Source organism: Falco naumanni, chromosome 1 (assembly GCF_017639655.2).
Source record: "Falco naumanni isolate bFalNau1 chromosome 1, bFalNau1.pat, whole genome shotgun sequence".
Taxonomy (NCBI): Eukaryota; Metazoa; Chordata; class Aves; order Falconiformes; family Falconidae; genus Falco; species Falco naumanni.
Genome location: NC_054054.1, coordinates 102,702,818 through 102,717,621, shown reverse-complemented (window position 1 = coordinate 102,717,621; position 14,804 = coordinate 102,702,818). Strand labels below are relative to the sequence as shown.

The 14,804-nt window shown below is 49.1% G+C and overlaps 1 protein-coding gene across 5 annotated transcripts in view; it reads left to right on the top strand.

The window, feature by feature from the left end:
- The first annotated feature begins 795 nt into the window (after window positions 1–795).
- Window positions 796–14,804, top strand: part of AUTS2 (activator of transcription and developmental regulator AUTS2) — a 791,335-nt gene continuing 777,326 nt past the window's right edge. For 3 of the 5 annotated variants that reach the window (XM_040613316.1, XM_040613325.1, XM_040613300.1), the window contains exon 1: window positions 797–1,672. In XM_040613316.1, coding sequence (XP_040469250.1) covers window positions 1,379–1,672 — 294 coding nt within the window. In that variant the 5' untranslated portion in view covers window positions 797–1,378. Of the gene's footprint in view, window positions 1,673–14,804 lie in introns of all 5 variants that reach the window. The other 2 variants (XM_040613308.1, XM_040613333.1) reach the window with 2 other exon arrangements.

Genomic DNA, 14,804 nt, shown 5'->3' with positions numbered 1-14,804 from the left:
CCGGGGCGCCGCATTTCACGCGGCGCCGAGCGGAGAAGCGGGCGGGGCGGCGGCCACGTGACCGGCGCGGGCGCGGGGCCGGCGGCCGCTGGGGGCCAGCACCGCCATCCGCCCCGCGCCGGCTGCGCGGCCGCTGCGCTCGCGCCGGGTGCCCCGCGCCGGCTGCCCCGTGCCAGGCCGGGCCGCCCCGCCCCCTCCCTCCCCCCCTCCCCGGCGGGCAGCGGGCCGCGGGGGGCACGGCGGCGGCAGCGCGCAGCGGGGCCGGCCCCGCCGGAGCGGACCCGGGCCGCGGCACCACCTCTGCCTTTTTTGTAATTATCATTGTTGTTGTTGCCGGTTTTGGGGAGGGGGCAGCCTCCCCCCCCGCTCGGATCTATTGTCACCACCACCAGCACCCCCCGCCTCGCCACAATTAATCCGATGAATTTGCCATGATTGATCCGTATTAATAGCTGGGGTGGGTGGGCGTGTTTTGAGGCTTTTTTCCCCTTCCTTCTTTTTTCCCCCTCTTTTTTTTCTTTCCTTTTTTTTTTTTCTTTTTTCTTTTTTCTTCTTTTATTGTTTGGTTTTGTTTTTGGAGGGACCGGGCTGGGATCCGATCTCCACTCCACAGTCCATCCCTGGTCGGTGCCTGAGAAAATTGCATCTGGATGCATCGTTATTATTATTATTGTGTTTGATCCAGGGAGATAAAGGAGGAGGGGGAGAGGAGTGCGTGTTCGTGGGGAGGGGAAGGCTGCACCCTTCCTGCACACACACGCACACACACACACACGCAGAGAGAAAGAGAGCTCCATACATCTATACATATATATCTATTTTTTTTCCCCCCACCTGGAACTTCTTTTAGTTGGGGAGGAAAGGAAGAAAGAAAATAAATTTTGTGCAAGGAAATACTCTCAGCTCCCTCCTTCCAGCGGGTCTCTCTCCTTCTTTCTTTATTCCCCCCCTTCTTCTCTGCTTTTTTTCCTCTTTCGAAGATCCTCGCCCTCCCAGCCCCTTGATCAAAGCATTCCGCTATTCTGATTTATTGCCTGCTTGGTGAGGTTTTTTTTTTTTTTCCTCTTTTTTTTTTTCTTTTTCCTTTCTCTCTCTCTCTCTCTCTCTCTCTCTTTTTACAAAGGCGACCTGAGATCAGCCATTACTTTCCTTGGCTCGCTTATAGGAATCTCTTACATTTGGTGCTTGCTGCTGGTGGTGGTGGAACCGCACTCGGATTCTTTCATCCCCCCCCCACCCCCTTGCTGTCCTCTCCTCCCTCCCTTTCTCCTTCCCTCTCTCCCTCCCTCCCTCCCCCGTTATTCCGCCGGGGGAGCCGGATTTGTGGCTGCGGTGGGGCGGGGGGGGACGAGAGCGAGAGGGAGAGCCGGCGAGAGACATGGATGGCCCGGCGCGATGCAACGGGCTTCGGAAGAAGCGGCGATCGCGGTCCCAGCGCGACCGGGAGCGGCGAGCCAAAGGCGGGCGGCGCGGCTCAGCCGCCGGCGGGGCCGCCAGCCCCGGGGCCGCCGCAGCGCTCTCCTCCTCGGGCTCGGAGAAGGAAGACAATGGGCCCCCGCCGCCGTCCCGGCCGCGGCCCCCCCGGAGGAAGCGGCGGGAGTCCTCCTCGGCCGAAGAGGACATTATCGACGGTTTCGCGATGTCCAGCTTCGTCACTTTCGAGGCGCTGGAGGTAGGAGCGGCGGCGCTTTGTGTGCGCCTCATTGTGTGGGGGCAGCGGCGGGGGGAGCCCCCCGCAACGACGACCCGGACACCCCCCCCCTCACCCCCCCGCCCCCCCCCCCTGCTCCAGACACCCCCCCGGGCCGGCGCCGCCGGGGGTGCCCGCGGGGGCGGTCCCACCGCCCCTTCCCCGTCCCCGGGGTGCCCCGCTCCCCTCCCTTCTCTCCCTGCCTGCCGCCGACACCTGCAGCCTGGCGCGCCGCTCCCGGCGGGCGGCGGGGGGCTCCGGCGCGGCGGCGGCGGCGGCGGCGGGGACCGGGGCGGCCACCCCCCGGGGCGCCTTCGGTAGGGCAGCGGGGAGTTGCGAGCGCTCCCCCCGCGGGGCTCCCGCCGGCGTTTCCCTTCCCCTCCCACGGAGCAAACTTTTCTCGCGTCGCCGTGTCCCACTCGTGTCCGCGGGGCGGCGTGGGCCGGGGGGTCGGGGAGAATGGGGGGGGGATGTCGATGCGTGGGTTTGTCTGGCGGCTGGGTGGGGGTCGCCCGTCCTGCCGCGCTCCCTGCCGGCCTCACGAGTGGGCTCGACGGCCTCTCACCCCACGGGGGGCACTGAACATCCCCCCCCTCCAAATGCTGAAAGAAGAGGTGCGGGTAAGGTGAGGCTGGGTCGGGGGGAGGGTGGCACCGCCTGGGAAGGGGCTTCCCGGGCGGTGCCACCCTCCCCCCGACCCAGCCTCACCCCCCCAGTGCCTCCTCAACCCACCCACCCGAGACCGTGGAAGCGCTGTCAGCGCATCCAGGGTCATGGTGGGGATGCGGCCGCCCATGGGAAGCTCCAGCCTGTTTGTTTGAAGGGCTTTGTTGTTTGTAACTTATGCTCCGGAGAAGTTTGCTGTGGTGAAAAAGCAGATTTATTTGGGTTTACGTGCGCTGGAGTCACAACTGGAACGATTAGGAACTGTCAAAACAAATGCGGAGATGAAGCTGATTGTTTAAGAAAAAAAAAATAAATATCTGTGTAGCTCTTAAGCTGTTTGAATATTTAGCCGGGAATATTTAGCGGCATTTTCAGGGGGTTTTGTGTCTTTTTTTCCTCTGGATTTGGAGCCACATTTTGACCTTGGTTACACCTGTATCCATCCAGACTGAATGCCTCCAAGAGAACTTGCTCTGCTGTGGCTGAAGGGAGGATTTTTTCACTCCAGCAAACCTCCACATGGTTGGTGTTGGGCTCATGGAAGCAGTAACAAGCAAACGCCGAGCTAATGACGAGCCTGGATTTTACCACCATTTCTCACCTGGGGAGCCCAGCCACAAGTGCCCTGCTCCAGGCAGGGAGGGCAGGAGTGCGAGGACGTGTTTGTCAGTGGGAGCAAGCTTTGCATGCTGCTGTTTGGGACCAAATTCTGCTCTTCCTCAAACAAAGCCCCCGGTTTGTGTCGTCAGGGGGTTTATGGGAATACGGGCTTCAGGATCTGACTGTAGTCCTTTCTGGAGGGGAAGTGAAGAGCAAGTTTTATGGTCAGAACTTGGTAGGGTGTTTTAGAAAATTTCTTTATTCCGTTTCACTTCTTGTTTATTTTCCACTTGAAATGAAAATAATTACTGTGCTCTTTTCTCTTTGCAAAGCCAAGAATGGCTACTACTTGCATCCTGTCGTAATCTTATATCACTAAAAAGGAGCGCAGAAACATTACCCAGTTCTGCCAGCTAATATCACATTCAGATAAAACAATAGCTCGCACACTGAGACTTGACATACTTTATGTTCATGTGATAGGTGGCACATTTTGACCTAACGATTTCATGCTGCGTTGAGAAATAATGTCACAAAATCATTGTTAGGTGCTTTTTCCTGCAGCTCGGTATGTATGTTGAGAAACTTGTTTCTGAGGATCAGAGGGAGATGAAGGTGTCTCAGGCAGGAGCCCAACGTGGCAGGAATTACCACGTACATTGCGTGTCACAGCCTGAAGTTTTTATTGTGATTTTAGTGTTGGCGAGGAGGTTGCAAGTGACTGGTGGGGCGAGATATCTCAGCCTTGGTGAGATGTTGAGGTGTTAACGTGTTTGAGTGGAGAGGAGAAGCCTTGGGGGCCATGGAGAGGTGCCCCGGTGTTTATACCTCTCATGCTCTGGGTCTGCCCCCGGCTCATTGGGGGCCCTGCAGGTTTCTCCCCAGGTTCCAGAAGACACTTGTGCCCGGCATGTGACAAGGCTGCCCCAGCCCAGGCTTTGTACTTGAATGTCAGTTTTTTCTCAGGCTTGGCTCAGGTGGAAGCCTGCAGAGACAGAGTGTGTTTTGTCTGTTCCATGCAAAAAACAGGGAGGACCAAAGTGTGGAATGTACTCGCCGCTGGAAGGTGGAGACCCGTGGTCCAGGCGAGGGGAGGGTGGCTCACGTGGGGGGAGGGACAGCTACCGCGGTGGGACGAGGCTGAGCTCTTGGCTTACAGGAACGCCTTTGTGGCAGTAGGTGTGTGAGTTGGGTGGATGTGAGCTGTCACCCCAGCGTCTTCATGTGAATTCTGTGTGTAAAGCTGGGATGAAGAGCAAGAATTTCCATCTAGCTTTGTTTTACCTGACCTTTAGTAAATGCTTTTTGTTGAGGTGACTGAAAAAGCCCGAACTGCAAAACGCCAGGTTGTGTGAGGCTCGTAGGTGGCAAGGGGACACAAGACGGGCACGTGTCCCAAGGCCGCTGCAGCTTCGGTAGGAGTCACCTGTGCCTATTATGGTTATGTTGATAAAAATTCCCATCTCTTGAAGCAAAACTATCTTTTCAGCCAGCTCCCACCCTCGGAGCTGTTTTTCTGTCCAGGTATTGGTAGCTTTCTCATGCTTCTCAGGTGTAAATTGTTCGGTGTAGAAATAGAGGCCATCTGCTTCTAGTTACCTGTCTGGTTTATGGTTTATGGCGCTCCACACCTTCATCTCCCTGATGTTTGTGTGGGGAATAGAGGGGAAGAGGGAGCTGAATGAAGATGGTGGGTTCTCATAGTTGATTTTTTAATTCCCACCCCCCCGCCCTGAAGTTATGGTCAAGCAAATCCAGTGTGATTGCAGCTGTGTCCAGGCTGATCCTTGCCTGGCCTGGCTGGGCTCTGGTGGAGCGATGTGCAGTGTGGGCCTGCCACCTACACACTGGACAGCATCTTGGCGCTTTGACCTTCAGAAACCACCGCTTACTCTGTAGTTAAGCAGCTGAGATGTGCTCCTACTGTTTGACCTGGTTCACCAGATCCTCCTGCGCGTGGCCTTGCTGGGACTGACAGCAGGGAGCTCTGCAGCTCGCTCCGGAGCAGTGACTCGCACATCACTTCCCTGACCTCTCGAGTCTCCCAGCTGTAAAAAGAGAAAGGCATGGGGACTCGGTGCCTGTCTTGGTGTCGCTGGTGGCTTGTCAAGCTGACCACCTTCCTCGGCTTGGTGTAGCCCGTGCTGCGCTGCTGGCGTCTTCCTTACTGACAGTAATAGCACGAGGTTCTCCAGACCCAGGTGGGCATTTTAGACACCAGTTTGACAGCGAAAGGACGTTTCTCAAGACATGCTAAATCAATCCGTTGGAGTGACTTTCTCCACGACGTGCTCTGGCAGTGCTGGCGAGAAGGTGTCTGCGGAGCGCTGCGGCGAGGCGAGATTTCAGGAAGATATCTCCCTCCTCTACCCCCTGGTGCGTAGGACTCCGGGCAGCAGACCGACGTGACATGGCTGTTGACGTGCCGTGGCAAAGATGGTTTGCTGTGATGAGAAATGAAATCTGACCTGAATGTTAAGATAGCTTAAAGCCTGGGAAGTGCTTTAGGTTTCCCGAGTCAGCTCTGACCATCCCTACGGAGTAAGCAGTTGGTTTCAGGTTTTCTGAACACTGAGTAATGTAATGAGTTTTTTCTGCAGATGTTTGTTTAGCTTCAACTCGGGCAGTTCGTCTGACAAGCCTGAAATGGGACACAGATATTTATAAAGCACAGATAGAAGTGATGTGGGGCGGGAAGGGGGGGGACACTTGCATTTAAATGGGGATTCTTGTTTCAAAAAACTGGCACAATTTCTCACCCTGCCTTTACTGAGCTAATTTCTGTTCCACACACCAGCCTTAGTCTGTTTTGCGACCATGCTAAATTATTGCCAGGTAAAGCCCAATATAATTAATTACAAATGAGAAATGCTGACAAATATTTGTCAAGGAGCTGTTTAATGAGCTTCAGATTCTGTGTCAGATGATTCCATCCAGCTAGTGTAAATAATTTTTAAGCAATTGTTCCACCGTGTTTACGTGATTTAGGCAGATGTTAGCTACGGCAGTTTTATATGTTGGACAGATAATATGAGACTAGATGGAGTAAAGCTTCGCAGCTGATGTGGCCTTTAAAATAGAGACACTACTGTTAGCACAAGCAAACTGTGGAAGTAACAGGAAGGCTCTGAAGATACTGTGGTCTCAGTTGTGTGTCTGTGCGCGCTGACAGTGTAGCTCTGTGTATGCATCTGAATGCAGGAATTTGCTTTAATAACTGTTGTGTGATACCCATCGCTAGGCACGGCCCACTGAAAATAGAAATTGTTTGGCTGTGTGACAGCAGAAGCTTCGAGCTGGACACCAGAATGACTGGCTTGCAGCGTGGCTTTCCTCCCCAAATCATGCTTTTCTCACCAGCCTTTTAGCTGGCCTGATTAGCCTGTTTACTTACATTCTCTGAGATTTCAAGCAAGTTTGTTCTGCCTTGCCTCTATCCCTTCATATTTCAAAAGGAATTTGATCTTCCTGCCTTACCGCAGCAGCATCATAACATCAGGTGTTTGTTCAGTGCTGTCAGCAAATCTTGGTAGTCCTTCTTGTGTTTATTGACTGCTTAGACGCTTAGGTGTTTGTCCTAGTCTCTGTTTGCACATGCAAGTCTGCAGATTTAGACCACAGAGAAAAGAAGGGAGTAACTAAATTAAGGTATCTGTGGACGGTGAGTGGCATGAGGTTTTGTCTGACATGGGGATATCATACGAAGCGATGTGCTTATTATTTTCCTTGTGTATTTAGAGGAAACAGTAAATTGACCTGAGATCAAATTTCGAGATAACCTTGACAGAGCAACTGAATCTCTTGATGAAAACCCTCAGCCACCAGACCTGGAAAAACAGCAACCCGAACTGAAAGCGGGACTGAAAAAAGCGCGATGCATATTCCGCGAAATGAACCGCTTGGGCAATTTTTGAAACCTCTTGTTACTATCATTTGGGCACCTGAATGCTTTAAATATAATACTACTTTAAATTTAAATAATTTAAATTAAAAAATACTTTAAAATTACTTATAAAAGCCTGATACCTTTCTGGGAGGTGGGGCACCCACAACTCCTGCTGACTTCGGTAGCTGTTGAAGAGCTGAAACTGTGTCTTTGGGCAGATAACGGCCAAGGGTTGCGATTGTTGCATAAATGTTTGCTTAAACTCCTGAAGGGAACGGTGTAAGGAAGGTGGGGATCTTTGCCATTCCCATAGGTGGTGGCAGGAGGCACAGTGCCCTCGAGTTGAAGCCGGGAAGAGTTTAAATTATAAGGACAAGTCCTTTAGGTAGATATGATTCAATCAGTCTCCACTGGCCCCACTTGTAAGATTAACATTAATGGGAATTATGACACATATCAGTAGGCAAAAGACACCCTTATCCTCCTTTTGGCATGTTTTTATTTTTTTTTCTGCTTTGTGCTGTTTGGGTGAGGAACTAAGCCCTTTCTCATTAAATATCTGGGGCCTCTGCTGGGATGAGGGAGTGTAAAGAAACAGATTTATAAAATAAGGGGAAAGGATCAGGAACTTGGAAGGAAAATGATCACTAGGGAAAGGCAAAAAAAAATCAGCAGAAAGACATCAAGGGGCTGAGTAATTGAAAGATTGAGTTACAACACTGAGATCAATAGAGAAATATCAGGGACTGCATGGGAACACTGAGAACTAGAGAGGGATGTTGTTACCAAAAGTAGAAGTTTCAGGAAAGATCCATTGCTGTGTATGTAAATGCTCCTTGGTGAGAGCCCTGCTGCTGGTACCAAGGGGGAATACTCAAGAAAATGTGTCCCCACTTAAAAAGTCGTTAAACCTGGTAACTCTGGGAGAAAAGCAGAATCATTATTTACTTGGTGAGACGGCCCCCTGTTTCCCCCCTTGTTTCCCCCCCGTCTTTGCTACTTTTTTTTTTTTTTTTTTTTTTTTTTTTAAGGACTCTTTCTATCAGTTTGACTGGAAGACCCTACCACATTACACTGGGGGTCTGACCTGCAGCCTTGTAATTATCTGCAGCTAAATTAGAACTTTAATCTTTGTTCTGAGCAACAATAAGTTGAGTCAGACTGGTTTTAAAAATAGACGAAGCTCAAGTTTAGTGAAGTCTCAGATGCAATTAATAAAAAGGTAATGGAGTTAGGAAGTTGCGGGCTGAAATGGGGAAATGTTTAACTCTCAGTTTTCATTTGCTTGAGCTGCAGGGCTTTGCCAAGGCAATGTCGCCTTGGTTCCGCGAGGGAAAATTGCTTCAAATGTTTCCCTGGGTTCTTGCACATCATCCTTGTGATTTATCTGTTTGGTGTCTGTGTTCTCGCTGGGGTTTGGCATGGTGCATGCCACAAATTACCAGCTGTATGCGTTTTTTGTAGAGTCAGTTTGTTGTCATTTTGACTCGATGCCAAGTCATGGTGAAGACCACTTCAGAACGTCATAGTCCTCTCAACTCCTCTGTAAGTAACGAGAAATGGCTAATGCAGGTAGGGATTTGTTTTGCTGTAGCAGCAGAACAGTCAGTGGCAATTTGTCACATCCCCAGCTCGGCTCTGCTGTACTATTTGCCTTTAAATAGTGTGTTACCTTATTATCTTGAGATTCTCCTCTTTGTATCTTGGCAACACCGCTGCTGAAGTTCACACGCTCATGCAGTGTAGAGAGAAGGTTTCAACCTAAAGGGTATGTCTTTAGTTAGGCAAATATTACAGGCAGTAGTTTTGGTTCTGTCCTCCCCCGTGCAGGAGTGGTGGGATAAAAGTCAACAAAAGAAACAGTTTATTCCTTGGCACTGCAGATATTTTTCAGTTTGTGAGGTTTTGGCTATCAGGTTTAATTCGATCACATTGCATGACGTATGCTCCATGTGGATTTACTTTGGGGTGCGTCTTGGTCTTGCTGGTTTTAAAATCTCTTGAGACAAAGACATGGGAGAGACGTGCAGAGGTGTATTGATATCTGATGCGCCCAAGTTCCTGGCTGTCTGAACCTGAGGTTGTGTAACGCTGGCTGATGCATGTATTACAGATATGATTAACATCCCAAGTCCAAATGGGAATAGTTACTCCACAGCCACGCAGGAGATCAGTTTGGCGTTCTCTCCAGAAATGCTTGCCCTTTAATCTGTCTCACATGTGTTTGCCAGCTTCCCGAAGTGGAAGTTGCTTCTACTCCAGAATCAGGGCTTTTATAAATCACTTCTTTTCATACTTTTATTTGGTAGCAGAGGGGACTTGCTGGCTTGGGAATAAAACCACCACCAATCTCTGTCTTCCCCATCCACAAGCCTAGGCTTGTCCTTTGCTGCATGAGCTCATCAAAACAAGCAAACATCTTCAACCTTTGAGACATGCCCTGCGCTGAGCATCATTTGAACGAAGCCATCTGGGGAGGTCTGTGGGTGCTGCAGGACGGCGGTGCACACCTCAGTCGGAGGGGGAGGTAGAGGCAGGCACCAGGAGGTTCCAGGTTAAATTAACTTTTAGGTGGCTGATGTTCTGCAGAGGTACTCCTTGTGTTGCAGAGTAATTGTAACGACATTGTATCAGACGTCAAAACATGTTTTACAGTCCTGCGTGATCAAACAGTGGTCAGATCCAGAACCAAATCGATGAAAGTTTGGGAGGAGCTTTGGTCCATAATAGGCTGACTGTTTTTCAGAGGGTATATAACAGTGATGATACCTGGTGTTATGACCCCCTTAGCTGCTGGCGAGATCCACAAGCCACTGTCACCCTTTTCCTTGCGTGTGGGTACAGGTTACCACGTCCCAGGTGACCCAGCATCGGGGCTCAGGGTGACCCAGCCTGCAGGCTGCTGTGGAGCATCCTACACCTGCCGTTAACTCACCCTCCCCGTGTTGCAAAGGCATTTTCATTTCTTTGCATGTGAAGTGGAACCGATGAGACACAAGTGCTTGCCCCCGGCTTCTCCTGGACCACACGCAGGTGTCTGCGGCGTGGGAGAGTGGTGGCCATGGGTGCAGAGCCCGCGTGGTCTAACTTCTCCCTTCTGGCAAGCTTGGACAGCCGGTATTTTGCTCTTTGCACAGAATTTCGTGTTGCTGAGACTTAGATACAAGGTGATAATTGCTCAAGGCATTGATTTTTATTTACTTTTGCTCTGGAAGTTGTAAGTGACCTGAGACCTTTCAGTCTGAGAATCTGCTTCATTTTTTTTGAGCCTTCTTTCTTACACAGATGGTGGGGATGGAGGAGAAGTGGCCAAAGGACCCGGCTTGTTGCCATGAAATAGGGATAGCTGCCTGGGAGGTGGCAGCTCTGGTCTTCACCTGGCCTCTGACCACTGTTGTCACTTTCTCCTTGGTTTCTGCACATCCAGGTGCTTAGCACTGTGCGTCTCTGGAGGGTGCCACGAGTGTCCTTCAGGGGTCCTCCAGAAACTGGCATCTGGTCCCAGCTTCCAGAAGGCACAGGGGAAGGAGCTGGGAGGTGCCACTGTCGCAAGAGCTGGGTAACACACACTCTCCAGCTTGCTCCGGAGCTGGCCAGATGTGTTGAAGGGCTCGGTGGGATGTGACATCCATCAGAGCGGGCACCGATGGAGGGCTGAGGCAGCGAAAGTAGCTTTGACCTCCGAGGAGTCTGTGTGGTAAGGAGGCAGGCGAAGAAGTGCTGCTGTTGGGGACGATTTATGTTGCAACTCCGTTAGTGTTGTGGCTTTTAATGCACGTCAAGGGCGCTTTGACCTTTGAATGGAATCTTTTGGTGTGAAATTGTGTCTTTTCTCTTCTCTTTTCTTCCCTTAAAGAAAATTCAAAATAAATACTGAAAATCAAAACCGTCTGTTTTGAGGGGACCAAATTGCTTTTCTGAATTTTATGTGATTTGGATATTACTGAATGATTAAAAGTCCTAGTAATTTTTACTGGCTGGCTGTTGTGCTTGTAGGCAGTGACTCTTCTAGCATTAGTCATTTTAACTATGGAAAAAAATAATAAAAATGCAATTAATGTGGCTCAACAGCTGAGTCTGTTGGACTTGGAAAAAAAAAAGAAAAGAAAAAAAGTAAATTTTAATGAGTTCTGGGATCAGAAAGATACATCTGGTGGATGGATTTGCCAAGTTTTCAACCTCAGAATGTGTGTTGAAAAACTCAGTGAATTATGTAGCTACAAAAGTGGATCTTTGCATGTTTATAAGGCCTCAGTGCAATCTCCTTCTATTTGCCTAATGACAAACAGACCTTCTCATTGAGGCGCAGCCCAGAAGGACACACATGGGCTGAAGCGGCTCTGTAAGCTGATAGTATTTGTATCAGAATGCCGCTACTAGTGAAGGAATTTTAGAGGATCCGTTAAATATAGGGGGAAAAAATGTCTTGGATGAAAGAACAGAGAAGGGGAAAGGGGAGGGGTGGAGGGAGAGGAAGGGGAGCACTGAAACTTTAAATGTACATGATGTGTGGGCTAAGATACTGTGCCTCCACTGCTGAACCAGAAAATTTATAACAACTGTTTGTCATGTGTATATATTTATAGCCATTCACATAATGAAGAAGTTTCATGAGGTTGTAATAACATATCAAGATGGATGTAATTAAAACAGAAGCAAATTGACACCTCTAGATTAAAGGCAAACTCTAAACTAATACACCTGTACGCTGTCACTTATGTATTAGTTGTCTGGGGCAGTCTGCCAGATATGCAAATAAAAAGACATTGGCAAATTTCCTTGGATGTGCGGTTGTGAAAAACCCAACTATTTAATCTTTTACCTAGCCCTCCCTGTTCGGGTTTTTAGCAACAGTAGAATTTATTAATTTGGTGTCACTGAGGCTTTGTGATGGGAACAGGCTGGATGATCTTGAGGGGCAGGGGAGGAGCAAGAAATACAGAGCAGGTGACTGCTGGAGGATCGCGTTCTTCATGGGAGACCCTTCCCTTAGAAAAGAGGCATCAACTGGACCGTTTCAGATCTGTCCCAGCTCTCCTTAAACTAGAGGGCTGAAGCGTCCTTGACATTGACTTTCTGTAGCGTTTGAGCTCAGTTAAATGCTTTTGAAAACTGCACTGTAACAACAGGTCTTGGTTCTGCCGTGCTGCAGGTGATGGAGGTTGCCAGTAAGGAAACTTCTCTTAAAATTTATACATTTCAGATAGGTTGGCACAATTCAGATCTGATGTAAATCATTACTGAGTCTGTGAAATGGCTATAAAGTATCTTAGCAATTTTATGTAATAGTATTTTTCAACTTGTTTCAATTTGCAGAAGCCTAACATTTTTCCAGGGGAGTTGTGGACGCCTGTGCAGTGAATTTAAGCCTGCAGTCAGTAGGTGTGCGCTCTGAATTAACGCTCTTGGGGTCCTTGGAAGCAGTCTGCAAACTACTGATGTAAAATAGTCTATTGGTATGGAGCAGGAAGGGAGTTATATGCCTTGTTAGTTCCAGGCAGTTCTGCTGTGAATGGAAGTACCAGTCTTGCTGCTGAGTACGTGGCATCCCGGATAACCTGCTTTCCCTAATGGAAGGACCCCTTCCAGGGATGGAAATAGATCCTCATGTGGCTTGTGTATAACCCCCACGGCTGGTGATTAGTTTTTCTGTTGAACAGCTGATGCTGGTACATCCAGCTCCTCTTCCCTGAGTATGAAGCATCTTACCTGTTGTGGGTTTGGTGGCATTCCCTCCGGGAGTGGCTGTCCTAGAGACCTGCATCCCTCTGCTGCTTTCAGTAACCTCCTCGGCTGGTTGCAGGCATGTGGGTTAGTAATGTCAACTGCAAAGTAGGTCGATAGGACTGCAGGTCAATGAAACCCCAGGTTCTTGAATTCTGTTTTGAATTTGGGCTTGAGGTTCTTTGCCCGGGTGAGGGACGAACCAGAAGGAGACGGGCCATCTGTGGAGTGTGCCGGCTTCCAGGGAGCTGTCTGCCTGACAGTGCCAATGGGCATGTGTTGTTAGACATTTTCTGAATTAAAAAGGCTCCTTTTTAAATACATCTGGACATTAAGGATCATTCAAACGTGGTACATGGCTTCAAAGTGCTTTGGAATGGTAGGATTTTTGTCTTCAATGCTTCAACAACTTTTCTTCCACCTTTAATCTTTCATGAGCGGAAGCTTCAAAAGATAATTAGTAAAACATGCTTTTATCTGCATTTATCTCAAAACATGATTAATTTTTTAACTGCAATTACAGCAATCATTTCAAGTTTTCTCTATATTAATGAGTAAAGGGATTTTTTTTGTTTTTGCGTTGTTTTTTTTTCTGAGAGTGAGCCTAAGTGTGGCTGTGTTGGCCGAGCTGAAAGGTACGTTTATGAGTGTGCTTTTTGTTTTCCTTGCTAGGGATTGAATTTCCGGTTCCAGGAAGCAATATTTCACATGGATTAAAGTCTTTGAAATGCTCTTGCCCAGCTTCACTGGATCTTTTTGAGGAGCTGACAACGATAGGAACTGCATCATGCACTTTGCAAGACCTGGCTACCGAATACCCAGTTACACATTCACTTGTACGCTGGTGTGACTGGCAGGATATCCTCTGCGTGCTGTTCTTGGCATCGAAATGTGGGATGTACGATGCAGCCACTTTGTTGTTAACGAATTGGCAATGAACTTGCAAATTTTCACCTTTACCATTTCTGTCTTTGTTACAGGCAGCTTAAGGCATCTTTTATTACTATTTCACTTCAGGGAGGAAGATGTTGGTGTCTGTTCCTGCCTTTATTGCTGGTACTGATGTAGATGGGAGTGTGGAGCTGGTGTCCTGTGGCTGGATCCCGCCTGTGGATCGGGTTTGTGGCCCTGCGGGACTGTGAGCACCTCCTGTCTGTTTGGTGGTTTGTCCTCTGTGGCTCACCCCAGCACCACTAGAAAACCATGCCACCGGCACAGAGATATCCCAGGACAGGCGGCCAGCCCAGAGCCTCCGAAGCAATGAACCGCTGTGGGCGATTAATGAAAAGAAACACAATTAAACCCCCTTTTCAGCAGAGTACAGCTTTTCTGCAATTTTGCGTCTTGAAAGCTGCTCGTCAGCCCTGGGTCCTGCTTCTCCGTGAAGAGGAGGGAGAGATTTTTGGTTGGAGCTGGAGTTTCACGGTTCTGTGCCTTCAGCGTAGCCCTGAGGCTGCTGGCAGTGATGCTGGGGTAATGGCATGGCCTCGGTGGCCCCAGCGGTGAGGGCGACAGAACAGGCGTTTGCAGCTATAAGCATAAGGACCCAATTTTTCTGTTTTACTTTTTTCCCCCAGTTCCCTTCAGTTAGGCCCTAGTCCTGGATGCCAGAGGTGATTCAGAGTAAGCCTGCATGGCCTCGGTTCACATCTGATGTTGCTGTAAATGGGGATCGCAGTTACCCTGCCCTGCCATCTCTGGGGAGGTGGATGGGGTGGCGACTGCAGCAGTGAATTGGGCAGCTGCATAGGAAAGCATGCGAGTGTATAATCAGATTTCTGGTAAAACCAGGTCTCTAAGTCCCTTGAATGGGTAGCTTTGCTGTGAATAGCCTCGTAAGGTCTGCTGTGGCTGTTCTCTTTGTTTGGTACTCTGACAAAAAATTGCTCTGCTATCCTTGTTGGCATATTTTTACATCTGTTATCCATGTTTTGGATTTGTTCTGGCTGCAGTCTTATTTTGTTTTGCAAAATCTACCTGGGATTGGGACGGAGATATATGTTTGCTAAGGCAGATTTGGAAATTGCATTGTTGAAATACAGCCCATATGGGCCATTGTAAAATGGTTACTGCAGCATATAATTGCCTTCACAATGATGTGCTTTGTCATTTTACTTCCATCTTCAAAGAGCCTCTCCTGTAGTCTGCTGACAGCAGTGGTGGTATTAGAAAACATATGGATTTGTAAAGGCATTAAACTGTCTTTAGTTCAAGGTTTAGATTACAGTGTTAGAGTAT